The sequence below is a fragment of the Drosophila hydei genome, unplaced genomic scaffold, assembly GCF_003285905.1.
Source record: "Drosophila hydei strain 15085-1641.00,03,60 unplaced genomic scaffold, DhydRS2 tig00008114-arrow-pilon, whole genome shotgun sequence".
Classification (NCBI taxonomy): Eukaryota; Metazoa; Arthropoda; class Insecta; order Diptera; family Drosophilidae; genus Drosophila; species Drosophila hydei.
Window position 1 is genome coordinate 5,474,184 of NW_022045827.1, and position 15,851 is coordinate 5,490,034.

A 15,851-nucleotide genomic window follows, 5' to 3' on the forward strand; every position below is an offset into this window, starting at 1 on the left:
CAATTATTTTTTAAACTATACAATGTTTATTTTATTTAATTTTTAAAATAGATACTAAAAAAATTGTAAAACTTTCTCAAAATTTGTTTTTTCCTTACGGTAAAATAGTAAATAAAATTGTATGGATTTTTTGTTTTATTGTTAATTGTATTTGTTTTTATTCTTAAATCAAATGCGCTTCACAATACGGGAAATCGAGCGTTCACATGCGTTCAGTAGTTCATTCTCGACGAGCGTGTCGACTTTGAGATGTTGTATTGACGATCATCTCCTCGCGAGCTGCCACCTCCTCCGCCACCACGTTCACGATCGAATTTATCATGCGAACGCTCTCGGGATGATTTATCCTGCAGATAACAGGAGGAAATGTTATCGTTAGCCATCGATTTTGCTTGCTAGCTTTAAGCACTTACTCTATGGCGTTCTCGTTCGCGGATGTCTTCATCGCCGTTTTGTGCTAAAAATTGTATATTCTTGAATTTCCTGAATAGAGGGTTCACTGTATATGCCTCACCTTCGCGCCGACGCTTATGGTCGCTGGTACCAGACTCTTCGTTGCGGTCTCGTTTCCGTCCCAGCTTGCGATCCTTGCGCGCGTCACGCTCCTCGTCAGACAGCTTATCCTTATTGCGCTCTTTGGTCTTGAGGCCGCGCGCCTTCTTCACACTATCTACGAGCTCCTCCACTTTCTGTAATGGCATTCGATTAATATGGATTGGGAAAATCGTAATGAACATGCAATGAAAATAAAAAAAACTCAAAATAAAGTATTAAGACCAAGCCCAACAGCACATTCAAAATGCTCCGCCCGTTGCCACGCTAATCCTGCCCCGCCCCTAACCTGAGTGTCCGCCCCACAGCACGCTGATCACTTACCCGTCTGCCCACAATCAAGATCAACGAATAAAGAACTAATCTGCAATCGGCATTGTGCTGAATTGGAGAGTCGGAGCAGTGTTGGACAACGCTGGGCGCACAATCGTCTAGGGGGAATAGTGTTCCATTTGGTATTTTGTATTTTTTGTAGAATTTGTGTTGCTTTTTTTGTTAAGATAGGTTTTTGTATTGTTCCATAGAGTTTGGTTGACTTTTTTTAGTTTCGGATGATTTTAAAGACTTCTCCGCTGCTGAATTGGTCCAATTTTTGGAAGGCATTTGTGATTTCTTCATTGTTGATTAATCGACTCTCTAACGACTCCTTTTCGATTTAAAGTTGTGGAATTGAATAGCTTTAGTTCTTTTGTCACACAACTGCAAATTTCCTGATTGTAGTTTAAGGTCTACTTTGAAGAATTAGCTGCTGTTCCACGTTTTGAAATGGGTTATACTATAGGTAGTGAGCAAGGGCCGTTTGATGCGAAGTTAGCCGGTTTTTAACAGTAAATTATTTTTTCCATTATTTTAAAATAGATATCTCAGGTTCTTAGATGTAGACTCCAGCCTGATGAAGACCCGTGGGTTAAATGCTTTGGAATGATTTTCTTGTATATAGCTGATTTATCTGGTGAAGATCCATAAACTGATTTGTTGAAAGGATCGCTAAGACTTCAGTTATCATCTGATTCAATTGCGCGCAGTGTTGTAAGGTAAATTTTTTTATATGAAAGGATTCTTCTTCGGAATGTTTATGTTTTTGGAATGAAGTGTTTGTCATCCTGGGATTTTCTGCCGTTGTTTGGATAGGTCTGCATAGCCAAGTTGTGGTCATCTATCTGCTTAGCAGGACTAATTTGTGGAAATTTATCTAATTTACACAAAGTAACCTGCCACCTCTCCTGTTTGTTTAGCCTTCCGGGTTGAAAACGTCAAATGGCTTTAGATCCAAATGGTTTCGATGGGTTTTGCTTGATTTTATCTCCAGACTGCGTTTATTTAGAATGGCGAAGTTGTTGTGATCAGCGATTTGGGCCTTGAGTATATGAGCGTCTCATGCGATATTTAATTAAGGTGCGTCTAAGATGTTGTAGGTCCAATGATGATTTTATGTTTATAGTAGTACTGTTTTTTAAACGTCGTTGTCTTTGTTTGTGTAGAAATGTGCGATTTTGCAGCATACACCGACTCTGCTTGGCTTCCTGAGTTTGTTTTTATCTTCATCGGCTTGACTAGTCCTTTGTAGTTGTTGTTGTGGTCCATTTGTTTTAATATAACTATCTTAACTTACACGCAAACTACTTAACATTTTGCATCAATATATAAGGCTTAAAATCGAGGCTACAGACTATTTTGCAAAAAACTTCCTAAAAATTAAACAATAATGTCCTACTAAAATCTCATATACTTAACACATAAACATGTTTTCTCCCAAAACAGTTGAACTGTGCGCTTAACTTAATATTTACATATACCTTAAGACTATAGAGTTAATACCCCCATTGTATGCATCTATTGTATACTTAGAGAATACACTTGGTGAACTAGGACGAGATCCAATCGTGTCCAGAGTAGATATTGCTTTTGGTGGGTTGGTTGTTGAAATTGGTCTGACCTCTCGTCTATACCAGATGGTGGAACATGTGTGTGTTTTAAGGCGTCTCTCTCATGCTCTCAGGGACTCAAATTTAGTTTTGTTTGTTTGTTTTTGTATTTATTTATAGTTATGCCCTCCGTTGGTTGCGGTTCGGTCGGTCGTTGTCTTAGCGTACTATGTATGCAACCATATGCTACTAACCTTTGAACTGCTTGTCGATGATTCCAATTTACGACGTTTAGAATCTGTTAAGAAAATATATTTAGCATATCTATATCTATATATTTTTTTTATTTAACTTACCTTTATCGTATTCAATTGTCTCGTGACTGCGTCGATGCTGCAGCGAACCGTTGCTCTCGTTGGACACCGAACTCAGATCACGATCCCGCTGGCGGCCTTCATAGTCATCGTAGTGGCGATGCTTCTGACTGCTGCTGCCGCTACCCGACACCAGATCCACCGTCTCCACGCCATCATGTCGGTGCTGGCTACGTTCATCGCGTCGTGATAGTTTCTCACGTTTCTGTGCCCGCAAAGCGGCTGCTTCCAGCTCTTCGAGGCGCTGTGTACGTTCCCGCGCACGCTGCTGTAACTCGGCCTCGGTACGTTCCTTGTTGCTGTTGCGATTGCTATCGCGCTGTGAGCTACGCGTACTGCTTAAGCTGTGCCGCTCTTCGCGTTCCCGATCCCTTTCACGACTGCGTCGTTCGCTTTGGCCACCATTACCGTTGCTATTGTTACTGCTTGTAATGTTGCTGATATTATTATGGGTACTGCTGCTATTGGACTGCTGCTGGTCTTCCTTGGCATCCATGCTCCGATGCGATTGGGTTTCTCTGACTGCTGCTGCTGACGCATCCCGTTTGCTCTCGCGTTCGCTGTTCGATGGAGCTGAAACTGTCTTTGAGAGGGACACCACTGTTGATGGAGTGCCCTCTGGTTTGCTCGGCTTAGCCTCACCGCGTGCTGTTTGAGCTGCAGGATAGTTATTGATTGAGGCAACTAACAATTTAGACTTAAATTATAGCTACTTACCAGCCTTGGCATCTGGCTCCTTTCCTCCTGCCTTTTGATCATAGAAGGGAGAGCTGCTGACCGTTTTCGTTGTGGGTGTCGACGTTGTTGTGGCAGCAGACGCATTCGCCTTGTCGCCGGACGGAACCTTCACGGCGTTACCGGGCGGCGTGGGCGCTGCTTCCTTTACAGGGCGCTCAGCCACCTGATGGAAGTCGTTCTCCTTGAACATATGCGGAGACTTCAGCTTCAACTGGCCAATATAGCTGGAGGCAATGGCAAACAAATCCGGCCGTTTTGTTTTCTCCTCTTCGCGCACTTTATCCACCTTGCGTTCGATAATCTGCGCTAGCTTGGATAACACCGGATAATGGGGCAGAATGCGCATTAGTATGATAAGCGCATTACGTATCTGCATGAAGTCCTTAGAATCCAGACAGAATACAATTGCTTTAGTGATCTTGTAGTGCCATTTGTGGCATAGATGGCGAAAGTTTTCATAGCCAACATGATCGTTAGCCTCCGAAAACTGATTGCTGACGCGGAATTTGGTCACAAAGCCTGGATAATTGGCACACTCCTTGTTAAAAACAGCCTGATCCGCATGCCAGCGCATTACCGTCTCCAACATGGCGCACAAAAAGCGACCGTAGCGCGTCGCCTCGCCTTCTGTGCATGATGTGACAGAGTACGTAATGTCGCAGAAGAGCTAAATAGAAATTTAAATTTTTACCTTACTGAGCAACCAACTATAAGTATATTCATACCCGATCGTAACAGAGCAGAGTGGAGAAATTGGCTGTCTTTAGATTATGTATGGTCTGAACGAACTTGGCACAGTAGAGCGCGTCCAGGGCAGTGAAAGTACAGCGTGCAAAAAGGCACAGCTGCAGGAACTGTGTAATCGTTTCATTTTTCGCTGATTTTGCCGAACGCAACAGAAACCAGCCATCTTTTTGTTCCTGCAAGCGTTGCAGTATTTTGTCTACATGCTCATGTTGTTTCTTGCGCTCATCATTTAGCTTCTCCATGAGCGCAATATAGCGCTCCTGTTCCTTTTTGTTTTTGGACTGATTCTGCAAGAATTAACTTATTAATAATTATTTCTTCTATGTCTATATAATTGTGTTTTACCGAATCCTTGCCATCGGCAGCCTGCAGCGCCAACTGCTTCAGTTTACCAATCTCTCGTTGATAAATCTCATTGGGCACATGCAAATCATACATGCTCAGGCTCCAGAAAGTGACCAGAAATTGAGGACTTATGTCCTCCCACACTTTGGCGCTGTGCAACGTTCGCACCGATTCCACAATGGGATTCATAATCAACTGCGTCGCATCCAAATATTTTTGCAGCTTTTGGGCTGTCGTCAACTTTTTGGCATTGGGATCTGCCTTACGCAATTGATCGTATTTTTGCTAAAAATAAATTTTAAATTAAAATTAAGTTATATAGTAACAAAATATCAATTTGACTCACATTAATCTGGTGTGTGAACATGGGCCGTGCCAGGAAGAAGGCGACATCGGTGTTAATATGATATTCCCGCAACATGGTGATTATTGATGGCAAACGTTCGACGTACTCATCCACCGAATAGGTGGATCCTAAGAATGTGCCAAACTGCACCAGCGCATCCTGGCACTGGTCATACAGGCTGCCCACTAACTTCAAATGGCTATGTGCAGCCGTTTCGCGATAGATAACGCAATGCTTCTGCTGAGCCATCAGCAGGCAAAGTGTGACGGCGAGATCGTTATTCGCTAAAGCCTCTTTCAAGCGATTCGACGACTTCTTTGTATTGCGCACCTGACTAAAGTAGCCCGCCTGAAAATATTATCAAAAGATAATTAATATATATATTCAACTATATTGTCGTAAGTTTACCTCGCCACGTAGCTGCTCACCGCCGCAAAGCGCTTGCAGCTGATCGTTGGTCATCTCTTCGCACGACTCCACGCCGGCCATTTTATGGACAAGTTCGCGCAGAACTAGCAAATCAAGACTCTTCTGCGACTTCAGTTGATTGGCTACATACTGAAGCAGGCCGCTCATTTCGATGCTGTACTTTTTGTAAATAGTGCCACAGAAGGAAGCAAGGCTTTGCAGCCATAGTGAGAGTGAGGTGCCATCGTCCTTAAAGCGACCGCGACCCGTCATGGTAAGCGATTCAATGATACAATAGCCCAGGCAATCGAACGATAGAGCAGTCAAATACTTGAGCATGTCACAGACAGGACCAATCAAATTGTCATATATTTGAATCTGAACAAGGATCTGAAAGAGGATTTCTGATTAAAATTACATTCCCCAGACCTCGTAATATATGTGCTTACATAATCGAAGAGCAGACCAGGTGTACAGTGGCTATATTTGCCTACTAAACGCCCAAGAGGCTTGACATTCTCCTTGCTGACGCGCTTCATAAGTGCCTTAATGTCCCGCTGTGCCAGGCCACAGCGTCGTATCAGATTCGGATGCAGCTGATAACTATCGTTCTTCCACCGCGCGTACATGCTGTAGCGCAAATGATACGGAAAGAATTTAAGCACAGCCCAAATCTCCTCGGACATGGAACAATTGCTGTCCAAATAAAGCAACGAGGGCAGTATGCCTGCATCCAGGCAGCTGATTATGTCGTAATAATGCTGTTCTTGCTCCGAATTCGGCGGTGGGCCATTCAAGCTATCCACGCCCATGTCCAATAATATTTTGCCCATAATGCGTACCAGTTTATACATCAAAACCGTGTCGCAGTGCATTGCTGGGCCCAGCACATTGGCCATGGGCCATGTGTACTTACGCAAATCTGTAAACTCCTGTGCCTGCATCTTGGCCACCAGGGCTGCATCATCGTACAAGCGATTACGGCTGGGCTTCCGACCGGCTGGTGCCTTAAAGACTTTCTTGTAGTAAATCTGCTCGACTGACAGATGTACCAGCTCCACAATGGCGCGTGCAATTGGATCTTGTACAACAACCGACTGGTCTGGCAATTTTTGTATAATTTTGAGTGCGTTGTCCCAGTCGCCAACTTTGAGCAGAGCCTCGCACAGTCCAAACTTTTGATTAGCATTGTACTTCTCCTGTTGGGTTTATGTGAGAATAGTTTCAGAACTGACACAAAATGTTGATGCTATCGAAACTTACCTCATCAAATTTCTTAGTCGTTGGAGGTGGTGGTGGTTCTTTGTCCTCCTCCTTCTTGTTAGTAGAGATCACATGCAGCTTGCGCACCATTTCTCTGGCCTCGGCAATCTCCTCGTCCCAATGTGCACGTATGCTACCGTCGTTAGGTGTTAGCCAGACATAAACATCGTTCAGCTCAATAACCCCATGTTTGAGCAGCAGTGCGCACACATGATATAAAGAGCGCGGTGTGCGCGTCGCCTTAAAGTGGCAGAATTTGTAGCCAAGCACTTCGCAAATGATGGCGCCGGTGGGCATATAGCTACGCAGAAGAGGTATGAAAAGCTTCCAGCGATCAGGACGCGTCTCAAAGGATTCAATGATAATGTCCAGCACACGATTGGGATCAAGATTAAAGCAGCCTACAAAAGCGAAAAATATGACGTTAGTCTTAAACTTTAATTTCTAAATCTGTTAGGCTCACCTATTAGGGATTTAATTATATCCATTATGGTATCGGGTGTTGTGTGCTCTTCAAAGTCCTGATTCATTTCAGTGATGAGCTTGGCAAATCCTTCGCTCTCCTCACGAAAGAGATTAAAGCGGCGCTGCTTGTAGCTGCGAATGTTTAAAGGAATATTCAGTTGGTTTTAAAGATCTGAAGAATCATGGATAGCAACAAATTTTGAGGAGCTCAAATATTTCCTCTTCTTAAAAGCACATATAAAAAGTCGTAATGGAATCTTGCCAATTGAATCTTCTCAATGAGAATACTCCTATTTATGAAAAAGGCATAACTATAAGCTTGGTTTGAATATATATCATTCATTTGTTAGTTTTAAGTGTCAACTCCAACAACTTGTGTCATCAACATTATCAGCGATTAGTCCTGGCACACAATTTGCAAAGAGTAGTTCGATAGCTATAGGCGCACTTACTAGAGCTTAGTCTTGACTTTGATGAATTTCGTGTAGAAACTTTTATTCTTCACAATTCCCACTTCCTGTAGCGTATCAATTTCCAAGCGTTCCTTAAGCAAACTCTCCGGCAACACCTTGTCCAGATCCTTAACAATTTGCACAAATCCATGGCGCTCCTCCTGTAAACCCTCGGTCATCAAGGATGTCTCACTATCCAGAATGTTGACCACGTCCAGTATAAGACTAGGAAATTCCTTGTGCAGTGCCTAAGATATGATATAAAACTAATGATATGTGGCTTAAATAACTGGCTTACACAAAACTTACCACAACATCTGTGAGCACATGTAGCACGACATCTTTTTTGAGCTTGAAGCGCAATGCTTGCCAAAGCAGCTCGTATATGGCGTTTGAGATCCCGCGCTTAAATGTACCATGACGATCGAAAACTGGACTTTCTGGGCTATCCTGCAGCTGTAGCTTCAAGTATTTCAAGCTAGAAGATGGAAGGTGCATAGATAGAATATTAGTATTCGTATCACAGAAAGCCTTGTAGCTACGTACAATTCGCTGCGGCCAGACTTATCAAAATGTTTAAAAATATCTGCATTGAGTAGTGTTTCTTTACTCGCACTACCGCCATCTCCATTGGCATCCGTCAGGGCCGCCGCATCAGGCGCAGTTGTTGTTGCTGTGACTGTCGTCGGCGATGCATCATTTTCTTGCGTACCCGTCACGCTGTGACTCTTCGACAGTTTCTTCAAGCGACGCATACAAACTATTTATTACAACACGCGGGCAACACGTATTTTATTTGCTTTATTTACAAATTTTATGTTGTTTATTGAAAAATTTGACAAATTTTCTCACTTTTCTCCGCCTTTTTGAGTGTGAGAGATGTGTCTGAAAAAATTGTCTATCGATAACTATATATCGAACCAGGGCTACAGTGCATGCTGTTAACAGGGGAATAAGTAAGAAAATCGAACGGTTGCTTAAGACTAGTATGCTGTTAATGAAGGCGGACTTATATAGTGCAACTGATATTTGAAACTGAATTCATATTTGCAACTGAACCTCAAATTAAATATTTTGGTGGTGATGAATACTTTTACGACATATGAGTTTATTAAAAATTGACATTTTAAAGTGAAAGTGCATAAAAATGTGAAAAATTGTTGCTTTCGACGTAGACAATGTTTGTATGCGATTTTCGCAATAAATTATATATATGTTAGTTTGTTTATAGGTCCTCTAGAAACGCGGCTTAAATGTAGCCGGAAATTGATTGAAGCGCGGACGCAGTGCAGCATTGGATTTCTCGAACTTCTCGCCCGTGTGACCTAATATGACGCCATCGGTTGCCTTGGCGCCATCCTTGTGACTGGGTTGAGTTGAGTTGGCTTCGGCCACATCGATAATGCGGGGATTCTTGCGATATCTGTACCACCAGTACTCAAAGACGAGAGTAATGCAGGCCATGCCAATGCCCACAAAGATGACAATGAAAACGCCGCCAATATTCTGAATGGATATGCCATCTGACTGATCCTCCGGCTTCTCACAGTTGGCCTGTGCCTCATCGTTCTTCCACCACTTTTCCTTAAGCTTCTCCAGCTGACGCTTATTGAGCAAGGTCAAAATTCTACAAAACATGGATTAGCTTTAATTTCTCTAGTAAGTCAATCCTAACTCACGCATTATTGAACTGATCCTTCAGATGAGAGCCTTGCTGTACGGCAATGGCATAGGGTTTGCGAGAGAACTCCTCGCCGACCACCTGTAGATCACAATTGGTCAATTGCAGGTAGCGAATATCCGTTGCATCACCCAAAAATGCAAAGCCCGTTGCCGTGGAGGAGTTGCGCACACGCTTCACTGCCTCGTCCAGTGTGGCCGGCAGACCCGCCTCCTGCATAGCCTGCCACATCTTGGTATATTTATCGCTCACCGGATAATCCCAAACGGCCAGCTTAGAGCGCTCTAGTGGCGTCAACGAATCATTTAACGACATATCCTTCCAGATTTCGTAAAACATTTGCTCGATATTAGCCATGCGTTCGAAATAGGTCATTGCCGCAGAACCATTCAAGGGAGCATAGAGAATCTTGTACTGCTTGGCCAGATCATCTAGGGACTCAACAGGTGTGTCCAAGCGGGACACAGTCAAAAACGCAGCCAAATTGGCCGTGTAAGAGGCGATGATGATGAAGCTGGCCGGGAATTGATATAATTATTAAAAGTTTTCCAATTTTTCTCTGTTGCAGTCTTGAAACCCACCCAAAAAGCCACCAGGTGGCGGCAACTAAACGACCGGATAGATTCTTGGGCGCCTCACCGCCGCCTTGGGGTGTCAGCGAAGTCATGCAGAACCAGAGGCATTCCTTCAAATTGAATTCACGCTTCTCCTCGTCGTCCTTGTACTTCTCCCGATTGTTCTGATAGCTATAAGGACTCCAGCGATCAAAGACCCACATCAGAAAACTGGTAAAGAAATAGGCAGCCAATATGCAGAGCCAAACGTTCGTCTCCAGCACGGTAAGAAATTTGAAAAGCGAGCTAGGTGAGCTGGGACGTTGCATCATTATTGTGATGCCCACCAGATCATAATAGGGCACCGTGAAATCAATAACAATCTCACGCTCTGCCATCACCGACATGCTGCCCAGTCCAATGTCGGCCTGTTTGTCAATCAATTTCTTAACAATTCCGTTCCATTCGCCCTTCTCATCCATGTTGCCAAATTTGCCATCCTCCACCTCTTGAATCTCATAGTCGAAGTGCACAATGGCCGCAATCTCGTTGATCAGATCAATGCAGTAGCCCTTATAGCCCTTGGGTGCTGTCTCGTCGCGCATTATAAAGGGTGCTTGCTGTGAATATCAGAAGAACAGATCACATCAATAGATTCATAGCTAAGATTATAAGCCTGAAACTATTCGTGTTCAGCAAGCTAATCCTAGTCAAAATGTTTACTAATCACTTGCCCGGGTCTTATCACTTGCACTGTGCGTGCCTTGTCACTCGCTCAGTCAATTAATCAATCAATCATAACTAACCACATATTGTTAGTCGCGCACATCACTTACCACAACTGTGTATATGCGATAGACCGTGTCTGCGGTCAGATTCTTCATTTGCTCCTCATCCTTGACGACCAGCGGGGAGTCGAGGCCAGCTGTCCAGGTGCCGATTGATTTGCTATTGACAGAGCTGCCACCGCGTATCTGGAGCACATTGATATCCATTTCAAACTTCATATAACTGAAGCCATTAAATGTCTGGCGCGGTTGCGTGACCAGCTCGAATGTGCCATAGGATGTGGGTTCGCTAACCTTTGAACGCGCCCAAAACATATAACCAAACAAATATTGTAAACAATAATTAACCATAATTGTCGTAGGGGAAGTAAACACACCTGTATAAAGTATTGCCTAAGATCAATATTACGCTCAGGTGTATTGCCGCCTTGAAAGTCATCACACTTCAGATACTCCATGTCCTTTGGCCAGGCGCCCGAGTGCAGCATTTCTCTGACAAGCAGAGAGGAAATTGCAATTAGTTCGGAAATCCCAATACAAGAAACTCCGGAAATAATAATTATATATTATCAATAAAATAAGAAGTGCATTTGATATGGATGTTATCTAAAATGTCCAAGATTAGTTAGTTCTGTTTTGGAATAAATGAATCTATACTAATTCCAATGCTATGTGATTTACGACCCAGCATTCCCCACCTCATCCAACTTACTTAATGGCCAAGAAGCTGCGCAGTGCGAGATCGAAGTAGAAGGCCGATGTCAGCGGCGGCTCCTCATTCAAGTTGAATGTGGAGTAGAGCAGGCCGAGGCGATCGCGATATTGCGCATACGCCATGGGTTTCAGGAACATAATCGTCGCATTGTCACGCTTACTCCTCAGCTCACCCTCGTGCTGTGTGATCGCATGCCAGGCGAAATTGCGTGCAAAATATGCGGGCTTCACGGATTCGAGCACCAGACCAATGGACTCCAAGTTGCCCAGCACAAAGAAATTGTTAATGTCCAAGTTGCGCAACTTTTCAATCTGCTCCTCGCGCTCGCGTTTCCCGTCCTTGGCAATGGCAGTGATGACATGACGCGTCTGAATGTTCTGCAGCAACGACTTGTACTTGTGGTCCATAACAAACGTGTCATCATAGAGAATGGCAGCTAAAGGGAGAGCGAAATTAAGTGGAAATGTGGTTGCTTATGACACCCTGTATAAATGCTAAAATTGACTTTAAACTGAGGTTTATATACAGTTATGGCAAAACGTATTTCCCATTTAGGGTATTTAGTAGCCAAAAACATTTCACATATAGGGTACTTACAAGTCGAGCATACCCCACACTTACCATTGGTAATGTTCAGTCGCTTGACAATGCTTCTCACTGCCTCAGGTATAATGTCGGCCGGTGGCATTACCTGCAACAGATACTTTTGCTTTGATTCATCCAGATCTCGCCACTGTCTCAGATCACCCTCCTGTCCATAGGAGGCGCTAATAGTAGGCAGGCCCAAGGCTTGGGTGAAACTCTTGACTGTTTCCGAGGAAACGCCCGATTTGGTGGTGTCCAGGATGAGATGCGGCGTTTGCTTTCGCTCAATGCTGGCCACATACTTGGTGCAAACTGTGATCAATTCGATTATATATAACGGCATATAGAGGTACATATAGGTGCATAGATCTAAAATAGAAACGTACTTGCTTCCAGTAGTATTTTGGCATCCGTTTTATTTGCCTCAATGGACTCAATTTGCACCGATAAACCATAGCTGGGATTCTTTTTCAAGTAGGTAAGCACCACCTCGATGGCCTTGGTCGCTGGCTCATTATCCACTTCGTTTATAAAAACTATTAGAGGACACGACATTAGTTTCACTATTTGCATAGGCGACCTAACTCCCCACCCTATCGAGCACTTTCAGCCTAATTAGTTTACCTAAGACCCCAGTACGCTATCTATTCTTATTCCATCTATCGATTTGGCACTTACACACATTGATATTCTGAGTGTTCTGAGCTGCAATTTCCATATGCAGCAACGTCCACGCTACACATAGATATTTTAAAGTCTTTATGCACTTCCCCATTATTATTTTTCAGTTTGAGCACAAAATCTTAACATTGACCGCACCACACGAATCGCAATTGACAACTGACGACAGCGGCTACGGCCAGGCAGCGTTTCGTATGTGTGGACATATGTGTATCCTTGGTGATAATCAATTGGTTGGGCTACCCTGCTGACCACATAATCTATTGTTTGGTGCGCTAATTGGTAACACCCTCTACACGATTCGAACAGGATGTGGGTCAGCAGTTGGAGTTGTTTGTTGTCACAAAGAACCCTTTTACTGACAGCCAAATACGTGTCCTTGAATTTAATCATTTCTATGATACAATCTTTTAAATGCTTCAATAAACTAAATTGCTTAAATAGTACATCAAATTAGAGTTAGGAAACCATATTCAAAAGTAATACAAGCTCTCATAGGATAAAACTTAGTGTTGCGGCTATTAAAGTCAAATATTATTCAAAAATAAACATTTTAGTTCAAAAACACTCATAACCAATGCATTTCCTCCACAAATATAAAAATATATACACATAAATTTATATAATAAACTATATATACCATATTATAGTAAACACAATTCATTTTAGATGAATTTACAAAAAATTTTATTACATTTAAATATGAAACTTTTGAATGACCAGTCAGATAAAAAAATACCCTTGATTGGGCGCCACCTTAGATACGAGTATATATATTAGATAAGTAGCTACTAGTTGTGGACAGGCGCTGTCGACCAACGACTAGTATGCATTGTCATTATGCGTAGACTTAAATTAAATTTTAACATACACAGTTCAATTGCAGTACATGAATATATATATATACATACATGCTAAAGCCTATGCTTATTAAACTATCTCTGTATCTCTGCGTGTGTGTGCATATATGCATCAAAATCTCACAAATTCCAGTCATCTGGCCCCGACTCCTCGCGCACAACAATAGGCGTGCGGGGTGCACCGGGCACAGGTATGGGCACTAGGGGCACATTGCTGTGCATTCCAGCAGCGCCAAAGAAAGGGGGCGGCCTATAACTGGTCGGCGTGGCAGCATTAGAACTGTGCGTGGACGAGGCCGAAGAGTCACGCACTCGAGCTGCATCAAACGCAGGCGGTTGGGCGTAACGATAATGCGGCTGCCCGGGCTGCGGTGTGCGTGAGCGCGACGTTGAATGTTCGCGCCGTGCCTCATGGCCCCGTTGCTGGTGCAGCATATATTGCTGTTTCTTCTGCTTTAGCAGCAGCTCTTCGCGACGCTGCTGCTCCAGTTGTTTGCGCTGCTGAGCCAACAGTCGATTAGTTTTGCTCCATGGATTACCGCCAAAGCATAGATTGGATATGAAAACCACCGGCGAGAAAAGCCGTAGTGAAATTTCCCTAAAAACAGTAAATATTTATATACTATAGTATATGGCAAAATCAACTACTTACGTTGTGTCCACAATGGGCTTTGCCTCATTGCCGCTGAGTATGAAGAGCGGAAAGAATATGGAAAATATACAGCTGCTGACAATCACTGAGCTGGACATATTTGTTAGCACCGTCAGCGGTATGCCAAAACCGAAGAAATATGGCCAATTCTTTTCAATGTAGGTGAGACGTCGATGCAGCTCCCATCCCATGTTAAACCATTTATACTCAAAGGAGTACAGCGAATAGAGAAGGCACAAATGCAGAAAGCATAATGAGGAGCCCACATATTTGACTGGCACCAAATTCACCAGCATGCTCTGCACCAGGAACAGCATTTGTACCACCATGCTGAAGAGGAAATCGGCCACCAGCTTACTTATGCCGGGTATCAATTGTGGCCGACCTTTGCGCACACGATACGCCGCATTCGCAATGTCCGCAAACCACAACGAGCTGACAATCTTCGACAGCATGAATATAGGCAGTACCCACATCATGCCAAATATCAAGGACAAGATGGGATGCAGCCAGCTCCAGACGAATGGTAGAGTATCTGACTGCGCGCCATAGAAGATGGTCAGGCAGAATTTGAGCGTGGGCAGCAACACGTTCTCAAACAGCACAATGCTTAGCCACGTGAAGCCGCCATTTAGTAGGCAGCATTTTAATAATTTCTTGGCTATTTTCTTCTCACTGCAAATAATACGTAATAAACACAATTAATGCGTAATAGGCGCACTTATTGTTCGGGGCACTCAAATAATCGTTGAGCGGTATTTTCTCTCGTTCAAAATGCATCAATGCAGTTGTATGTTAAACAGCTGTTGTATGATAACTTTTTATCGATACCCGTTTTACATTATGTTATTGTAGCATAATCATTTCCAGGAGTACCCCTATTTGTATATCATACTTACGCCTGTGGCTCTTGCTTTTCCACTGGTTTCTTTTTGAATATCTTTTCCAAAGTACGTTCATCAGAATTGGCCTCCGCCCGCTTATCCAACTCCTCGCGTATCATTGCCGCTGCAGAGCTGGGCACTGGCGAAGGAGATCGTTGCGTTTGTTTGTATTGATCCCTGTCCATTCTGCGCAGTTGGCGCATTGTCTCCAGTTCTGCATTTTGTCTAGCCACCTCATTGTCTATGTGCAGAACCAGCGTCATTCCGCGTATGCTGTCCCACAGCCCGTACAAAACGCCCAGCGCGATGTTCTAATGCGCACCCATGTACAAAAAAAAAATTAATATAAAAAATATGCATATATATGTAAATTAACAACGCACTATAAATTACAGAAATATTTAACAACTCACCTTTATCGCAGCCATATCCACCTGTCCGTTGTCTGTTGGATGTTTTGGTAGCTTTAGCCAACACTGATTGCAATTGTTACGACTATTGTGAGCATTACAAAAATAGATGCGTGTTTGGATTTACAGTATTTGCAGTGTTGTTTGAAACGTTTTGTTTCCGTATGAATTTGCGCTGTTGCGATGACATTATTTCATAGTAACACAATTTGTAGTTTACACGATGAATGAAATGGAGAGTAAATATTAACAATTTATATAATTTATGCAACAACAATTTGATGCGTGGCTGAAAGACTTTAATCTTTGGTGGGAGTTATATATATGAACCTTGTTTATCTATCTATATGTATGTGTAATAAATTTGTGAACATGTTGCTTGAAAGGCCAAACAGTCGTGTATTTGCTCAGCTCTAAAAAATTGTTCGCTTTGCTATCGATATGTCTCAAATGACAATATCGATAGGCTCAGTGAACGACTACTTT

At 43.1% G+C, this 15,851-nt stretch overlaps 3 protein-coding genes across 5 annotated transcripts; all 3 read right to left on the minus strand.

Moving 5' to 3' along the window:
- Positions 1 to 126: 126 nt before the first annotated feature.
- LOC111605553 (THO complex subunit 2) lies at positions 127 to 8,458 on the minus strand. 2 transcript variants are annotated; one of them, XM_023324116.2, is made up of 16 exons: positions 8,102 to 8,457; positions 7,865 to 8,033; positions 7,556 to 7,803; positions 7,102 to 7,235; positions 6,639 to 7,039; positions 5,825 to 6,574; positions 5,376 to 5,765; positions 4,968 to 5,315; positions 4,622 to 4,906; positions 4,255 to 4,563; positions 3,509 to 4,196; positions 2,774 to 3,448; positions 2,672 to 2,715; positions 515 to 689; positions 414 to 457; positions 127 to 347 (listed from the first exon to the last, which is right to left on the minus strand). In XM_023324116.2, the coding sequence occupies exons 1-16, from the start codon at positions 8,308 to 8,310 to the stop codon at positions 213 to 215; spliced, it is 5,004 nt and encodes a 1,667-aa protein (XP_023179884.2). In that variant the 5' UTR covers positions 8,311 to 8,457; the 3' UTR covers positions 127 to 212. The 2 variants fall into 2 exon arrangements, 1 of the variants encoding a protein (XP_023179884.2); XR_002751814.2 differs by lacking the exons at positions 127 to 347; positions 414 to 457 and having other exon boundaries at positions 608 to 689; positions 877 to 2,715; positions 8,102 to 8,458.
- Positions 8,459 to 8,690: 232 nt separating this feature from the next.
- LOC111605554 (ionotropic receptor 25a) lies at positions 8,691 to 12,672 on the minus strand. The gene is made up of 9 exons (XM_023324117.2): positions 12,557 to 12,672; positions 12,265 to 12,414; positions 11,915 to 12,190; positions 11,291 to 11,729; positions 10,956 to 11,070; positions 10,627 to 10,872; positions 9,818 to 10,410; positions 9,235 to 9,750; positions 8,691 to 9,182 (listed from the first exon to the last, which is right to left on the minus strand). The coding sequence occupies exons 1-9, from the start codon at positions 12,651 to 12,653 to the stop codon at positions 8,792 to 8,794; spliced, it is 2,823 nt and encodes a 940-aa protein (XP_023179885.2). The 5' UTR covers positions 12,654 to 12,672; the 3' UTR covers positions 8,691 to 8,791.
- A 600-nt stretch (positions 12,673 to 13,272) lies between these two features.
- LOC111605559 (etoposide-induced protein 2.4) lies at positions 13,273 to 15,829 on the minus strand. Of its 2 annotated transcripts, XR_002751815.2 has the most exons (5): positions 15,369 to 15,829; positions 14,971 to 15,266; positions 14,072 to 14,746; positions 13,471 to 14,017; positions 13,273 to 13,408 (listed from the first exon to the last, which is right to left on the minus strand). XR_002751815.2 is itself a non-coding variant. In XM_023324132.2 (4 exons), exons 1-4 carry the CDS (start codon positions 15,381 to 15,383, stop codon positions 13,540 to 13,542), a joined length of 1,464 nt encoding a protein of 487 aa, XP_023179900.1. In that variant the 5' UTR covers positions 15,384 to 15,829; the 3' UTR covers positions 13,273 to 13,539. The 2 variants fall into 2 exon arrangements, 1 of the variants encoding a protein (XP_023179900.1); XM_023324132.2 differs by having other exon boundaries at positions 13,273 to 14,017.
- Between the last annotated feature and the right edge of the window lie 22 nt (positions 15,830 to 15,851).

Coding starts and splice junctions, on each gene's coding strand:
- LOC111605553 (XM_023324116.2), bottom strand. CDS start 8,310: ATGCGTCGCTTGAAGAAACTGTCGAAGAGTCACAGCGTGACGGGTACG. Junction 5,316..5,375: donor GTGAGCAGCTACGTGGCGAG/GTAAACTTACGA, acceptor TAATATTTTCAG/GCGGGCTACTTTAGTCAGGT. Junction 3,449..3,508: donor GGAGCCAGATGCCAAGGCTG/GTAAGTAGCTAT, acceptor ACTATCCTGCAG/CTCAAACAGCACGCGGTGAG.
- LOC111605554 (XM_023324117.2), bottom strand. CDS start 12,653: ATGGGGAAGTGCATAAAGACTTTAAAATATCTATGTGTAGCGTGGACG. Junction 11,730..11,914: donor GCGACTGAACATTACCAATG/GTAAGTGTGGGG, acceptor CTCTCCCTTTAG/CTGCCATTCTCTATGATGAC. Junction 10,873..10,955: donor TTAGGCAATACTTTATACAG/GTGTGTTTACTT, acceptor GCGCGTTCAAAG/GTTAGCGAACCCACATCCTA.
- LOC111605559 (XM_023324132.2), bottom strand. Junction 14,747..14,970: donor GAAAAGCAAGAGCCACAGGC/GTAAGTATGATA, acceptor TATTATTTGCAG/TGAGAAGAAAATAGCCAAGA. Junction 14,018..14,071: donor AAGCCCATTGTGGACACAAC/GTAAGTAGTTGA, acceptor TACTGTTTTTAG/GGAAATTTCACTACGGCTTT.